This window comes from Pan troglodytes, chromosome 16, assembly GCF_028858775.2.
Source record: "Pan troglodytes isolate AG18354 chromosome 16, NHGRI_mPanTro3-v2.0_pri, whole genome shotgun sequence".
In the NCBI taxonomy this organism is placed as follows: Eukaryota; Metazoa; Chordata; class Mammalia; order Primates; family Hominidae; genus Pan; species Pan troglodytes.
In genome coordinates, this window is record NC_072414.2 from 45999898 (window position 1) to 46015351 (window position 15454).

The 15454-nt window shown below is 38.2% G+C and overlaps 1 protein-coding gene across 2 annotated transcripts in view; it reads left to right on the forward strand.

The window, feature by feature from the left end:
- Nucleotides 1–15454, forward strand: part of UNC13C (unc-13 homolog C) — a 787554-nt gene that overhangs the window by 172528 nt on the left and 599572 nt on the right. For both annotated transcript variants that reach the window (XM_054667546.2, XM_009429165.5), the window contains one exon: nt 3057–6304. In XM_054667546.2, coding sequence (XP_054523521.1) covers nt 3313–6304 — 2992 coding nt within the window. In that variant the 5' untranslated portion in view covers nt 3057–3312. The remainder of the gene's footprint in view (nt 1–3056; nt 6305–15454) is intronic.

Below are 15454 nucleotides of genomic sequence, written 5' to 3' on the forward strand. Positions count from 1 at the left end.
GGCTGGAGTGCAGTGGCGTGATCTCGGCTTACTGCAACCTCTGCCTCCCGGGTTCAAGTGATTCTCCTGCCTCAGCCTCCTGCGTAGCTGGGACTACAGGCATGTACCACCACACCTGGCTAATTTTTGTATTTTTAGTACAGATGGGATTTCACCATCTTGGCCAGGATGATCTCGAATTCCTGACCTCATGATCTGCTGCCTTGGCCTCCCAAGGAAGTAACTTTCTTATGACCACACAGCTAGTGTATCACAGAGTTGGGACTCCATTGCAGGTAATCTGGATCAAGGGACTGTGCTGAAAGCCAATAACCGTTAGTGCCTATTCCTCAAATGGGATTTCTTAAATTTCAAAACTGTCTACCTTCTGATTGTATTTTGTCAATCCTCTGCTCCCCGTCAGAGGCATCCCTCTCTGGACAAAGTGGATGCTTCTCCACCTTTGCACATGACATGAATGTCTCAGATGCTTCCCTTCTGCTCACACTGCTTCTCCTTCTCTGGATTGTGTAAGGCCCAGTGCAGCCAGTTTAGGCTTACTGGAACCTATATTGTTTATGTATTAGTTCATGGTTTTATTACTTTCATTCATTTACATAATCACCTATCTGACAAACAGTATGAGTCTATTATGTATAAAGGAATATAAAAATTTAAAGTTAAATAGAATATGGCTCCTGCTCTTCAAGAGTTTATAGTCAGATAGGAGAGGCAGACATACAGATAAAATATTTCACATAAATAATTATGGTATTTTGAGAGTACAATGCAGGAGCACAGAGGAGGAAGTGCTGTATGCTGAGGAGGTAAAATGAGCTGATGTTGATCCTTGGCTGGGTCTCAAATGTATAGATATTCTATAGATATTTATGAAAGAGACATGTGAATAGAGAGGGGAAGGGGAAAGGAATTGGAGGAAGAAGGAACAGAATGGAAAAAGGCCCTTTAGTGAGGTAAAAATATGGTAATCAGGGAACTGCTACTACTTCACCATTGCTGAGGCAGATGTGCTTATGGGAGTGACAGAAAATAAGGCTGCTAAAATAGTGTTTCAAGAAGGAGGACATATATTTTTAATTGTATGAATTTTAGAAATTTAGGATTTGAAAAAAGAGTCAAATTATCATTAGGAAGACCACGTCGGATACAATTGCCATAGTCTAGATGAGAAATGACAGTGTTCCTTACTGAGGCATTGCTATGTCACCTCAGGTATGAACATGGGATGGATGACACATGATCTAGAATGACTCCTGGGTATATGCTGTGGGCAAGTGGATGATTATGATGACATTATTGAGATTAGTAATTCAGGAAAATTGCTAGGTTCTGGATGGGGTTTAATTTGGGGCAACTAGGTGGAGATACTAAGTGGCTGAAATGTGGCCAATTCTTCGATAAAGAGTGGCTAGGAGAGAGATGAGCTCAGTTTGGGTGGTTGCTGAAATGGTTTTGGAGTTTAAACATAATTTTTACAGATAGTGAGGGCTGGATAATGAATGATATTCTGGCTAGAGAGGACATAAAAGTTACTGGGGCATGAAAGAGTGTGGAGCCCTTAGTGAATAACAGGTTGTTCTCTGTGGTTGGAATACGAGCAAGTGAGTTCGTGTGTGCAACTGTGGACACCTGTTCCTGAGTTTGCATTTGGTGGGCTTCATTTCACATTGAACTTTCCCGCTCAAACTTTTTCTAACAATTGTTGCCTAGAACAGTAGCTTTGAACCAGTAATGCCAGTCAGGAAATTTAGATTTGAAAACATCAGAGGCATTAACAGAATTGCTACTTTGATTTAAACAAAAAGAAGCATCTGTTTCTAAGTTTGGAAGACCAAAGATTTTGGATTGAGTGATGGGTAGAAAATTTTATTCGACCAAAATTAGTTTAAAAATAATTTATCTACCTGATTGCAGCTTAACTTTCCAAAGCCTTTTCTTCACAGGGAGATGTCACATAGGAGTATAAAAAATGCTTTTTAAATTAACTCAAAAGTAAATTTCTTGACATTTTTATTAGTAGAAAATAGGTCCTGGTTTGTGTTTGTGAATGAATACCAAATTGTTTCAGAGCGGAAGAGTTATACCCTGATAGTATTTGAAACCCAGAAAGACTTGGACTTCTTTAGAGTTCATCTCTTTCGCTCCATCTTTTCTCCTCCTCTTCTATGCTCCCCTTGTCTCTTGTGGAGCTTGGCTCCTGGCCAGAACATGTATCCCCAAATCCCCTGCAGAGCCTGATTGAAATGAAACTGGTAGATTTCCAAGTGGAGAGAGCTGATAAAAGAGCAGATTTCTGAGACAATCTGTAGTTTATGATGTGTTCTTTAACGAATTAAGTAGATTATCTTCCCAAACACATACTGGAATACCAACAAAGCCTTTTGACTGTTACTATTATTCTGGGTTACATTTCACTGATAAAATATTAAGTTCAATTCAACAAAACTTTGAGTTCCTACTAATATGAGGCCCTGTGCTGGCAAACCAGCAAAATTAAATGTAAACGTTATTTTCTTTTTCTTCACATAATTCAAGAAACTAGTCATCACAGAGATTATTTATTTATGTGGTCAGAAAAAGATTATTTGAATGAATCAAAAGAGGTTATATATATATAGATAATATTAATTCGTGAATTTTGAATATCTGGGATGTGAGGGGAATATACATAGATTTAAATCCTTACATTTGTGTAAGTAAACATGATATTAGGAAAGAAAGTAGAGTAGAAATGATTTTATGAAGTCAATATGGCTGTATAAATTGCCTGTCATATTACTTAATGTTTTCTAGATAATCATAATTACCTTTTATTACTATTTCAGTTGTGTCCACCCATAAATGATTTATCAAAAACATTATAAACATAGTTATTGGTAGTGATTTGCTTTAAGAAGTTATTTTAAAAGTAAATTTACATTGAAATTCATATATTCTCCTACTTCCTCTGCAATTTTTCACACATTGTGTATTATGAATACTTTTGAAACGTGTTGGAAATGGAAGAAATCTAGAATTGAATTCTGATATTTATTTTAACATTCATTTCTTTTTAGACACTACATGGAGTTATGTGGAAATGAGAGAGATTCATGAAACCCCTCCTCCAGGAAAGAATGTCTTTCACAGATGGAGCTTTGCTTCTGGTTTGCACAGGACAGCGACAATGTGGCAGAGCCATGCCTGCCCTTCCTGCTCTTTCCAGTGATTCACAGAACATCTGAACAGTGATGCTTGCCTTGGATTTTCAGATTTTCATCCTGATACTTGTTTACTTTTCTGGGGCAGAAAAGCTTGCACTAATTGCTCTCCATGGTGGCTAATTTTTTCAAGAGCTTGATTTTACCTTACATTCATAAGCTTTGCAAAGGAATGTTTACAAAGAAATTGGGAAATACAAACAAAAACAAAGAGTATTGTCAGCAGAAAAAGGATCAAGACTTCCCCACTGCTGGCCAGACCAAATCCCCCAAATTTTCTTATACTTTTAAAAGCACTGTAAAGAAGATTGCAAAGTGTTCATCCACTCACAACTTATCCACTGAGGAAGACGAGGCCAGTAAAGAGTTTTCCCTCTCACCAACATTCAGTTACCGAGTAGCTATTGCCAATGGCCTACAAAAGAATGCTAAAGTAACCAACAGTGATAATGAGGATCTGCTTCAAGAGCTCTCTTCAATCGAGAGTTCCTACTCAGAATCATTAAATGAACTAAGGAGTAGCACAGAAAACCAGGCACAATCAACACACACAATGCCAGTTAGACGCAACAGAAAGAGTTCAAGCAGCCTTGCACCCTCTGAGGGCAGCTCTGACGGGGAGCGTACTCTACATGGCTTAAAACTGGGAGCTTTACGAAAACTGAGAAAATGGAAAAAGAGTCAAGAATGTGTCTCCTCAGACTCAGAGTTAAGCACCATGAAAAAATCCTGGGGAATAAGAAGTAAGTCTTTGGACAGAACTGTCCGAAACCCAAAGACAAATGCCCTGGAGCCAGGGTTCAGTTCCTCTGGCTGCATTAGCCAAACACATGATGTCATGGAAATGATCTTTAAGGAACTTCAGGGAATAAGTCAGATTGAAACAGAACTTTCTGAACTACGAGGGCACGTCAATGCTCTCAAGCACTCCATCGATGAGATCTCCAGCAGTGTGGAGGTTGTACAAAGTGAAATTGAGCAGCTGCGTACAGGGTTTGTCCAGTCTCGAAGGGAAACTAGAGACATCCATGATTATATTAAGCACTTAGGTCATATGGGTAGCAAGGCAAGCCTGAGATTTTTAAATGTGCCTGAAGAAAGATTTGAGTATGTTGAAAGTGTGGTGTACCAAATTCTAATAGAGAAAATGGGTTTTTCAGATGCACCAAATGCTATTAAAATTGAATTTGCTCAGAGGATAGGACACCAGAGAGACTGCCCAAATGCAAAGCCTCGACCCATACTTGTGTACTTTGAAACCCCTCAACAAAGGGATTCTGTCTTAAAAAAGTCATATAAACTCAAAGGAACAGGCATTGGAATCTCAACAGATATTCTAACTCATGACATCAGAGAAAGAAAAGAGAAAGGGATACCATCCTCCCAGACATATGAGAGCATGGATATAAAGTTGTCTACTCCAGAGCCAAAAATCAAGAAGAACAATTGGCAGTCACCTGATGACAGTGATGAAGATCTTGAATCTGACCTCAATAGAAACAGTTACGCTGTGCTTTCCAAGTCAGAGCTTCTAACAAAGGGAAGTACTTCCAAGCCAAGCTCAAAATCACACAGTGCTAGATCCAAGAATAAAACTGCTAATAGCAGCAGAATTTCAAATAAATCAGATTATGATAAAATCTCCTCACAGTTGCCAGAATCAGATATCTTGGAAAAGCAAACCACAACCCATTATGCAGATGCAACACCTCTCTGGCACTCACAGAGTGATTTTTTCACTGCTAAACTTAGTCGTTCTGAATCAGATTTTTCCAAATTGTGTCAGTCTTACTCAGAAGATTTTTCAGAAAATCAGTTTTTCACTAGAACTAATGGAAGCTCTCTCCTGTCATCTTCGGACCGGGAGCTATGGCAGAGGAAACAGGAAGGAACAGCGACCGTGTATGACAGTCCCAAGGACCAGCATTTGAATGGAAGTGTTCAGGGTATCCAAGGGCAGACTGAAATTGAAAACACAGAAACTGTGGATAGTGGAATGAGTAATGGCATGGTGTGTGCATCTGGAGACCGGAGTCATTACAGTGATTCTCAGCTCTCTTTACATGAGGATCTTTCTCCATGGAAGGAATGGAATCAAGTAGAGCAAGGAGCTGATTTAGGCTTGGATTCATCCACCCAGGAAGGTTTTGATTATGAAACAAATAGTCTTTTTGACCAACAGCTTGGTGTTTACAATAAAGACCTAGAATACTTGGGAAAGTGCCACAGTGATCTTCAAGATGACTCAGAGAGCTACGACTTAACTCAAGATGACAATTCTTCTCCATGCCCTGGCTTGGATAATGAACCACAAGGCCAGTGGGTTGGCCAATATGATTCTTATCAGGGAGCTAATTCTAATGAGCTATACCAAAATCAAAACCAGTTGTCCATGATGTATCGAAGTCAAAGTGAATTGCAAAGTGATGATTCAGAGGATGCCCCACCCAAATCATGGCATAGTCGATTAAGCATTGACCTTTCTGATAAGACTTTCAGCTTCCCAAAATTTGGATCTACACTGCAGAGGGCTAAATCAGCCTTGGAAGTAGTATGGAACAAAAGCACACAGAGTCTGAGTGGGTATGAGGACAGTGGCTCTTCATTAATGGGGAGATTTCGGACATTATCTCAATCAACTGCAAATGAGTCAAGTACCACACTTGACTCTGATGTCTACACGGAGCCCTATTACTATAAAGCAGAGGATGAGGAAGATTATACTGAACCAGTGGCTGACAATGAAACAGATTATGTTGAAGTCATGGAACAAGTCCTTGCTAAACTAGAAAACAGGACTAGTATTACTGAAACAGATGAACAAATGCAAGCATATGATCACCTTTCATATGAAACACCTTATGAAACCCCACAAGATGAGGGTTATGATGGTCCAGCAGATGATATGGTTAGTGAAGAGGGGTTAGAACCCTTAAATGAAACATCAGCTGAGATGGAAATAAGAGAAGATGAAAACCAAAACATTCCTGAACAGCCAGTGGAGATCACAAAGCCAAAGAGAATTCGTCCTTCTTTCAAAGAAGCAGCTTTAAGGGCCTATAAAAAGCAAATGGCAGAGTTGGAAGAGAAGATCTTGGCTGGAGGTATTCATGTTTAAATGCTACATTGTGAGCTAATTGTGTTTTAACATTGGGTAGCACTTCTTTAGAGCATGTTCTGTGTTTACTTGGGTGAAAGAGTTTACTTGCAATGACTTTTCATGCTTTACTCTGAGGAGCATTTTGTTTTACTCAGGCAGCTCTCCTAAGAAGTTGGGCTTGATGATTTAAAATCAAAGAATATGTTAAATGGGTCATATTGGAATGAGCCCAAACTTAACCCAACACATTGTGGATCAGATTTCTCTGCTAAATTTAGGCACAAACCTCATTTTACATCAACTAACTTTGTGGCATCAGTTGTCAAACAAAAGTTGAGTGAAACCAAAGGTTAAGCCCACAGCCTGGCATCTATTTCTTGGTTCCATTAAGTTTACAGGGATGGAGAGAAAGGTGTAATCTTAAAAAAAATGTGAAAAGATGGACTCTGAGACTTAACCACTCATTTTCCTATCCATTCAACAATTTAGGGGTTGCCCATAGGAAAAGTTGTGTGTGCACAGGACAGTCCCATGGAAGACCATGGACTCCCTTACAACCTACTGGCACAGTCAGGGAGAGCAATAGAGCCAAGGCCCTAGGTCATGTCTGAGTGGTCACAAGCTATTCTTTGAGAAGAGATCAGTAAGGGGATAGAGTTTAGTGGTTACCTTCTTAAGAATAAAGTCCCTTCTCCACCATGGAAATGAGAAGAATACCTTAACTAACTATTTTAATTGCTTTCTTGTGGGAACAACTTTGGATTATATACTTTTGGAAAGTGATAGTTATATGTAAATGTAAGAGTTTGTTTACTTTCTATTTCTCAACCCAACTTCCTCCGCACTTATTCCAATCCCTTACCATTTATTTTAGTTGCATGCTAATTACTTACATTTTTGGAATAGTCTGTTACTATCTAAATTTAAATGAATTGCATATTATTATTATGTTCCCTGATCATGGGATTGTCATCATTAACTAAGCTATTACTCTACATAATACTTCATAAAGGTATATATGACCAAGTGTTACTTGCTATTATCAAATAACATAATAATATCTGCAGCCAGTAGCTGGTTATGTCTTCTCTGTCTTGACCAAAGCTGTGATCATACTCCCCTAAATGAGCCATTTTGTGGTTGATGTGAGTAGATTATTGAATAATCAGAAATCTTTACTGCTAAACTATTTGAATTTCTAAGACAACTGAAATAACTAGGGTTTGCCACTCTAAAAATCTATCTTTATAAAACAACACAGTTTATGTAATTTATTTAGGAATGATATAAGTCAAAGGGATCTTGAATGCACTGGCTGTTGAGACATTTTGTGTTTTTGTTTTTTTTGCAGGTATGGGTAGTTCTCAACTATATTTAAAACTGATTTAAGAGTGAAAAGTAGTCAAATGTTATGCAAATGTAATGCATATGGTAATAATATCTATCTTATATTGGAGTGATTTTTGAGAGTCAGATATCCTTGTTACTGAAATTCATTTGCTATTTCTTGGGATACAGGCCAGCAGTTTGACAATGTATTTTATTTGCTGTTGATTCAGAGTTTACTCAAAGGCAAATGAAGACTAAGAAGTGCATGAGCATGTGTGTGTGTGTGTGTGTGTGGTTTGTATATATCTGTTGTGACATAATAGAGAAATGTTTTAATGGCAGTTGGTTAATGTAGTTGCTTGAAATGTTAGGCAATATCATAAATAGGACAAGATGATACATTTCAGAAAAATGGATCTTCTTCAACTTCTAAAAATTCCAAATTAGCAAGCCTCTGCAAAGCAGATTGTTACTGATGGTGACCCTTCAACCAGCTAACAAACTTAGTCATCCAGTGAGTGGCACTTAACGTTGGAATACACACATGCTCTTGGTTATCTATAGCCACCTGGTTAAGAATAAAACCACAGATAAAACAATCCTGTGCCATTTACCTGCATATGAGGCCTGGCTATAGAGGACTCAGAACCCTCCATCCTCTTGGAGCTTGGCTTCTCATTATCCTGTGAGCCAACTTTGAATGGAATCTGTTGGATATCATCTGTCCTAGAGGAAATCAGCACACACATCTTTAAGATGGTCTCTGGTTGCTGAATGGTACCAGATTGACTACCCAGGAAGCTGCGGTAGCCTAGATTTTAAAGGCTATCTCTGCTCCCCTTGGCAGCAGTCAGGCAGTTTTCCCCATCCTGTGCCACCCATATGCCTCTGAAGGAAGGACAGCCAAAGAAGGACATTTTCCAGGCCCCTTTCCTGCTCAGAGCATCCCAAAGAGATGCCAATTGTCATGATGGTTTCTGTTCCCATGGCCATCTGCTTACTGGGCTTTGGGCAGATGCCAACATATTTTTTCTCTCCATGGCTACGTAGTTATCATGAGGTAGCAGTGCTGTCTTTTCTCCATAAGTAACCTTAGCCAGATTGGAGTGCAGAGCTCTTGCTGTCAAACTGTGGGATGCTGTCTCTCTGACACAGCTTTATGGAATTATAAGCTCACACATCTGAATTATTTATTTCAACTGTTGTCTTCAGGATCCAGAGGACCAGAAAACTCCAATGTTTATAGATGTGGATATTTGATGATAATGTTTCAGAGAACTTTCACCTTAAACAGCATTCCAGTAGGAAGAGACCTTAGAGTGTGTGTAGCCAGAAGCTTCCCCATGAGGTCAAATTCTTCCATTGTTGCTGGCCCCTGCTGAGTTGGCACCATTTGTGCAGCTGTCTTGATTCCTACACCATGATGGTGACTCTCTGATCCCCCACCTTCAGCCTCGTACCACCTATCAACTGGAATTAACTATTTATTGTCTCCTCAAAATTCCCATGTACTTGCCTCGTATCACACTGACTCTCATATTTATGTGCATTTCTCATTTTCTATTCCAGAATAGTCTAGAGGCAAGTTGTCTTTTTTTTAATCCTTTAACTTGTACTGTGCCTAGACCAGTGTTTTATACGCATATGGCATTGAGTTAATATGTGTTGGATAAATGCCTGAATCAAGAGAGGTGGGATACTAAATAAAAAAACACAAACTTTAAAGTCAAATCCAAATTCAAACTGTGGCTTTTAATTGCTAAGACTATGACTTTATCTCCTGAGAGCTCAGAAGAATAGACATAAAAGCTTATTACTCAGAATTACTATATATTAGGCCCTTTCCAGGCTGTTTACCTGTTTTTCATTCTTTTACTTCTTATAACACCACTATTAATTTTATTTTATTATTATCCCATTTTACAGGTGAGGAAGCAGATGCTGAAAACTTACCTAGCTTAATGTCATTCAGCTAATAAGTGGTGGATCCAGAATTACATGGATTGTTACTTTGGCTATTTAGAGCAGCACTATGCTTACTCACTTCAAAGGTTGTTTTTATTCAAGTTTTAAGTTGGAAAAACTGATAAAAGATGAAGAACAGAGTCAGCCACTAGGTTTAGTTCAACTCAGAGATATTCACAAGAAACCAGTGTGAATATGAAAGGCACTAAGTTTCTGGGACTCTCAGGTTTTGATGTGAAATAGTTCATTCTCAGTGTTTCTACTTCAAATCCTTGGTTCATTTTATAAATCAAGATTTGTAGAGTGCAATAAATACTGTACTATAACAGCTGCTTGAAGGATGTTGTATTTGCAGTCTGATACACTTTACCTGAAATCAGAACCTGACGTCAGTTTGAAGTATTAATAGTTTTCCTAGCAGAAGACCAAAAATCTTGTTCTGAAAGAGACTGTGATATTGGAAATTAGCATACTTCCTAGTTTTTACATCATGTATATATTTTGTTTTCTGAATGGTTATAAAACTGTCAGAATATGTTGACTTCCAAGTAAGGATATAAAACTGAAGGTATTAAAATTTCCTAAGGTAGATACTTTGTTAGACTAGTGGTTCCTAATCTGGCTAGTTGTTAGAATCATCTGGAAAGCTCTTGTAGTAGTTGTTCCTGGGATGTTGTTTTAAAATGACCAATTATTAGCATATTTTCACAGATTATTGTGACTTGGTGGTCCTACAATGGGACCAGGCATATGCCTTTAAATTACACGAGTTACTGATGTAATACATGCCCTTTAATAAAACAACAGCAACAACCACACACACAATTAAAAACATAATAAAACAAAATCTAAAATGAAAAGTAAAAAAGCTCACCTGTGGACAGTCCAGGTCAGGAGGATGCAGTCTGGCTATTCACATGCTCCCTTGACGGTTCTGAGGGATGTGATCATCAGAGCACATTTGAAGAGCACTACTAAAAGCTATGTAGCAAATATACCTGCTCACACGACATTCTTAATTTCCCCCTTTTTTAACTTGAAAGAGATAAAATCAGTCTAAGGAAAAATATTAATAATTTTTTTCTTTTTTATTTCTTTTTTTTTTTTTTGAGATGAAGTCTCATTCTGTCGCCCAGACTGGAGTGCAGTGGCACGATCTCGGCTCACTGCAACCTCCTCCTCCTGGGTTCAAGCGATTATCCTGCCTCAGCCTCCCGAGTAGCTGAGACTACAGGCATGCACCACCACGCCCAGCTAATTTTTTTTTTTTTTTTATTAGAGATGGAGTTTCACCATATTATCCAGGCTGGTCTCGAACTCCTGACCTCGTGATCTGCCTGCCTTGGCCTCCCAAAGTGTTGGGATTACAGGCGTGAACCACGACACCCGGCCGATTTTTCTTAACTTAAAGACAAAAGATGTTTTGTCAACCTTTCAGAGTTAAGTAGATTATTACATTTTGTGAAAAGGCTTTAGTAATATCTACATATGAAAATAGAGCAATAAAGATGTATTCCTTAAAAGGTATGTATGAATTTAAAATTTTAGAAATCATCTGTATCAAAAGTCCTAGGGGATTTTCCTGTAGAAACCATTTAGTGCATAATTTTGCCTACAAATAAATTCCTATCATTCCACATTTTATCTGACAACTTGGGGCTTTTTTTTGTTTGTTTTTGGTAAATCTTCCTTCAAGCATAGCAATACTGGTAATAGTAGAAGGCAACTTATTTGCAAAATGTTCCATAAAAATGCAGTGCATAACAATAACCTTTTGTCTAGTATTTTTTGCTTCTAATACACTAGAATTATCTATAAAGTGATTCTCTTGTTTTTTTTAATTGACATTTTTATTTGACAGTAACATTTTTAATTGACAATAACAATTGTGTATATTTATGCGGTATAATGTAATGTTTTGAGTTACATATACATTGTAGAAAGATTCAAACAAGCTAATTAACATATCCATCACCTTACAAACATATTTTTTTTTTAGTGAGAACATGACAGATCTATTCTTTCAGTAATTTTGAGATATACAATGTTATTATTGACTGTGGTCACCATACCGTGCAGTAGATCACTAACATTTATTCCTCCAGTCTAGCTCAAACTTTTTACCCTTTGATCAACATCTTCCCTTTTCCCACCTCACTCTCTACCCCAACCCTTAGCCTCAGGTAATCACCTTTCTAAAATCTGTTTCTCTGAGATTGACTTTGTTAGATTCCACATATAATTGAGATCTTACAATACTTTTCTTCCTGTGCCTGACTTATTTCACTTAGCATAATGTCCTTCAGTTACATCTGTGTTGTCACAATTACAGATTCCTTTCTTTTTAAAGACCGTGTAGTGTTCCATTGTGTGTACATCTACTTTTTTATCCATTCATCCGCTGGTAGACACTTAGGTTGCTTTCATATCTTGGCTATTGTGAATATTGCTGAAGTAAACATGGAAGTGCAGCTATCTCTTTGAAATATCAGTCTCAATTCCTTTGGATATGCAGCCCTGAGATGCGTAATGACACTTCAGTTGATGATGGACTGCATATATGACAGTCTGTATACATGATGGTGGTCCCAAAAGATTATAATACTGTATTTTTACTGTACCTTTTCTATCTTTGAATATGTTTAGAAACACAAACCTTTACCAGTGTGTTACAATTGTCTACAGTAATCACTATAGTAACATGCTCTATATGTTAAACTGTAAATGTTTATGTATCTAAACATATCTAGCAGCAATAGGCTATACCATATAGCTTACGTGTATAGTAGGTGATACCATTTACGTTTGTGTAAGGTACAGTCTATGATGGTCAAGCAATGACAAAATCACCTAATGACTCATTTCTCAGAACATATCCTTGTTGTTAAGCAACACATGACTGAATATGAAGAAGTGGGATTGGTAGATCATATTTTCTAGTAATTATATTTTTAGTTTTTAAGGAACCTCCACAGTATTTTCTGAAATGGCCGTGCTAATATACGTTCCTACCAACAATGTACAAGAATTTCCTTTTCTCTACATTCTCACCAACACTTGTTATTATTCATCTTTTTGATTGTCATTGAAACAGGTGTGAAGTGATATCACACTGTGGTTTTTTGGCTGTTTCTTTTTTTTTTAAGCAACAGGTTCTCTGTCACCCAGGCTGGAGTACCTTGACGATCATGGCTCACTGCAGCCTCAAACTTCAGGGATCAAGTGATTCTCCTGCCTCAGCTTCCAGAGTAGCTGGGATTACAAGCAAAAGCCACCCCAGCCCAGCCTCTTTGTGGTTTAATTTGCATTTCCCTGAGATACTGAGCATTGTTTGATATATCTTCCATTTACATCTATCCTTTTGATAAACGTCTGCTCAGGTTCTTTGCCTATTTTAAAACCAGGTTACTTATTTTCTTGCTATTGACTTGTTTGGGTTCCTTATATATTTTGGACATTAGCCCCTTATCAAATATATGGTTTGCAAATAATATTTTCTTCCAATTCATGGATCATCTCATCTTTCTGTAAATTGTTTCCTTGGCTATGCAGAAGCTTTTTACTTCGATGTAATTCCATTTGCCTATTTTGCTTTTGCTGTCTGTGCTTTTGGAGTCAAAGGAGACCTTTGAGGAGTGAAGTGGCCAAGGGCTCCTGGAAGCAGTAGAGAACCAGCTAGGGACACTACTTCTTGCTAGAGATAAAGCCTAAAAGATCCAACAGTAAAATTCATCTAGGAGGCAAGACTAGAATCCAACAAATACATGTGTTTTTAAATTGGTTCAGAGGGGAGAAAGATAATATGTATAAGGAGATTAGTCCCAACTGGAGCCAAAGTGTTTAAGTGTATTCTGGTGTGAGATGGAACTAAGAGAAAGGGAAAGAAACCAATAGGTATGCTATTCTATCAGACTCAGTTCTAGGCATTTTAATTTCATACTTGTCACCATAGCTTTGGGAAGAAGGTACTGTTAGCCTCATCTTACAAGTGAGATGACTGAGTCTCAGAGGAGCAAAACAAGGAAGGCCCAACATCATATAGCGAATTAAGGGTGTTGGTTGACTCCTATTGTGCCTTGCCTAGAATCCAAAGTCGATGCTCTTTCCCTGACATCCTGTTGCCAATGCAGGCCAGTCTTGTCATGAAAGATTAAGGCTTATGTTTTTAAGCATCTGTGTAAGTTGTACATTTAAAGTCAGCCAATTTTGTGTTAGCAAATGTAGTTACATACTGAGCTCTCTTAATAAAAGGTGAGTGATAATAGTTTGTGCTAAGAGATAGTATCATCTTTTTAGGAAGTTTTGTAAGTCTGGGGAGGTGATGCTAGTCACTTGAAAAGATTTTATTAGGGGTGAAGAAGTTAAGTGCCAATAAGATTAGTTTTTGAGAATTAAAAAATTTTTATAGAAGGTAAGAAATTCAAAAGGATATACAAAGACCCATGAACAGGAACAACAAAAATGTTGCAGAGTTCATAAACACAGTTAAGTTATGTTATAACTATTAAATGGCTCCCAAACTATAAGACTGGAATACCTGTATTTGCAGGGAAGCTAAAGGCATGGTGCATTTTTTGAGGAAAATATTAACTGACGATGAAAGCCGGCAATTTCCAGGTTGTACTAGGAATGTTGTTGCAAAGCGTACAATGCAAAATACTGTATCTCAGAGATTCAAGAAATGATGTTATGTCAAAACCTCAGATGAATAGTTTTTATTTGCTTGTTTCTGCTCATGTCATCATTCATGTTATTTCTTCAAGCTCAGAGACATATTTTTATAGAAATTATAAATCATTTTTGAGATTGCTGTGTGGAATAAGATAAACTCTGAACTCTGGTGTAAGGTAGCAAAGGATAGCCTAATCAATTATGATGAATTATGTGAGAATGGGGTAGATGGAATAGCTATATCCAGTGGGGCAATTTAGGCTCTGGCATAAAACTCAGGAACAAGAGAGGAGACCGACTCCAGTGCAGCAGAGAAAACCTGCCACCTGGAGAGTACACCTCAGACCACAGATGATGGCTTCTAAAGCATTTAGGACTCTAACTCTGGATATCACTTGGATAGGCTCTCAACATCCCAGAATGAGAACTATTAAGAGAAATACAAATCCTAGGAGGGATTGAGGTACTAGAGAGGTTATCAAGAGAATTACCTAGTTACCTAAACTAAGACCCAAGGTGAGAAATGAGTATCTGAAACAGGTAAAAGCTTTATTGTTCAGAAGGTATCCAAGGACTGAGCCCAATTTGCAAGCAAAATGTTTTGATGCTGAGTCCAAGGGAGATGGACTCAAATAGAACTGTTTCCTGCACTAAAGATAGTAGCTTAGGTTGCCTCCATAGGCTGTAAAACTGGACAGAGCTAAATGCATTGATTGACTTCTACACCATGGCTCATTTCAGCCTATTGTATGCTTCTGTTAAAAAAATATGCTATGAATGCCGGGCGCGGTGGCTCACGCCTGTAATCCCAGCACTTTGGGAGGCCGAGGTGGGCGGATCACGAGGTCAGGATATCGAGACCATCCTGGCTACACGGTGAAACCCCGTCTCTAAAAACACAAAAAATTAGCCGGGCGTGGTCCCGGGCGCCTGTAGACCCAGCTACTCTGGAGGCTGAAGCAGGAGAATGGCGTGAACCCGGGAGGCGGCGCTTGCAGTGAGCCGAGATGGCACCACTGCACTTCAGCCTGGGCGTCAGAGAGAAACTCCGTCTCAAAAAATAAAAAATAATAAATAATAAAAAAAATGCTATGGAATTTTGCTAACCACTTCATTCATCAAACTTGATTTACTGACTCTCAGCTACTTCCAAATATTAAATAAACCATCTGAAGATAAAAGTGATTAA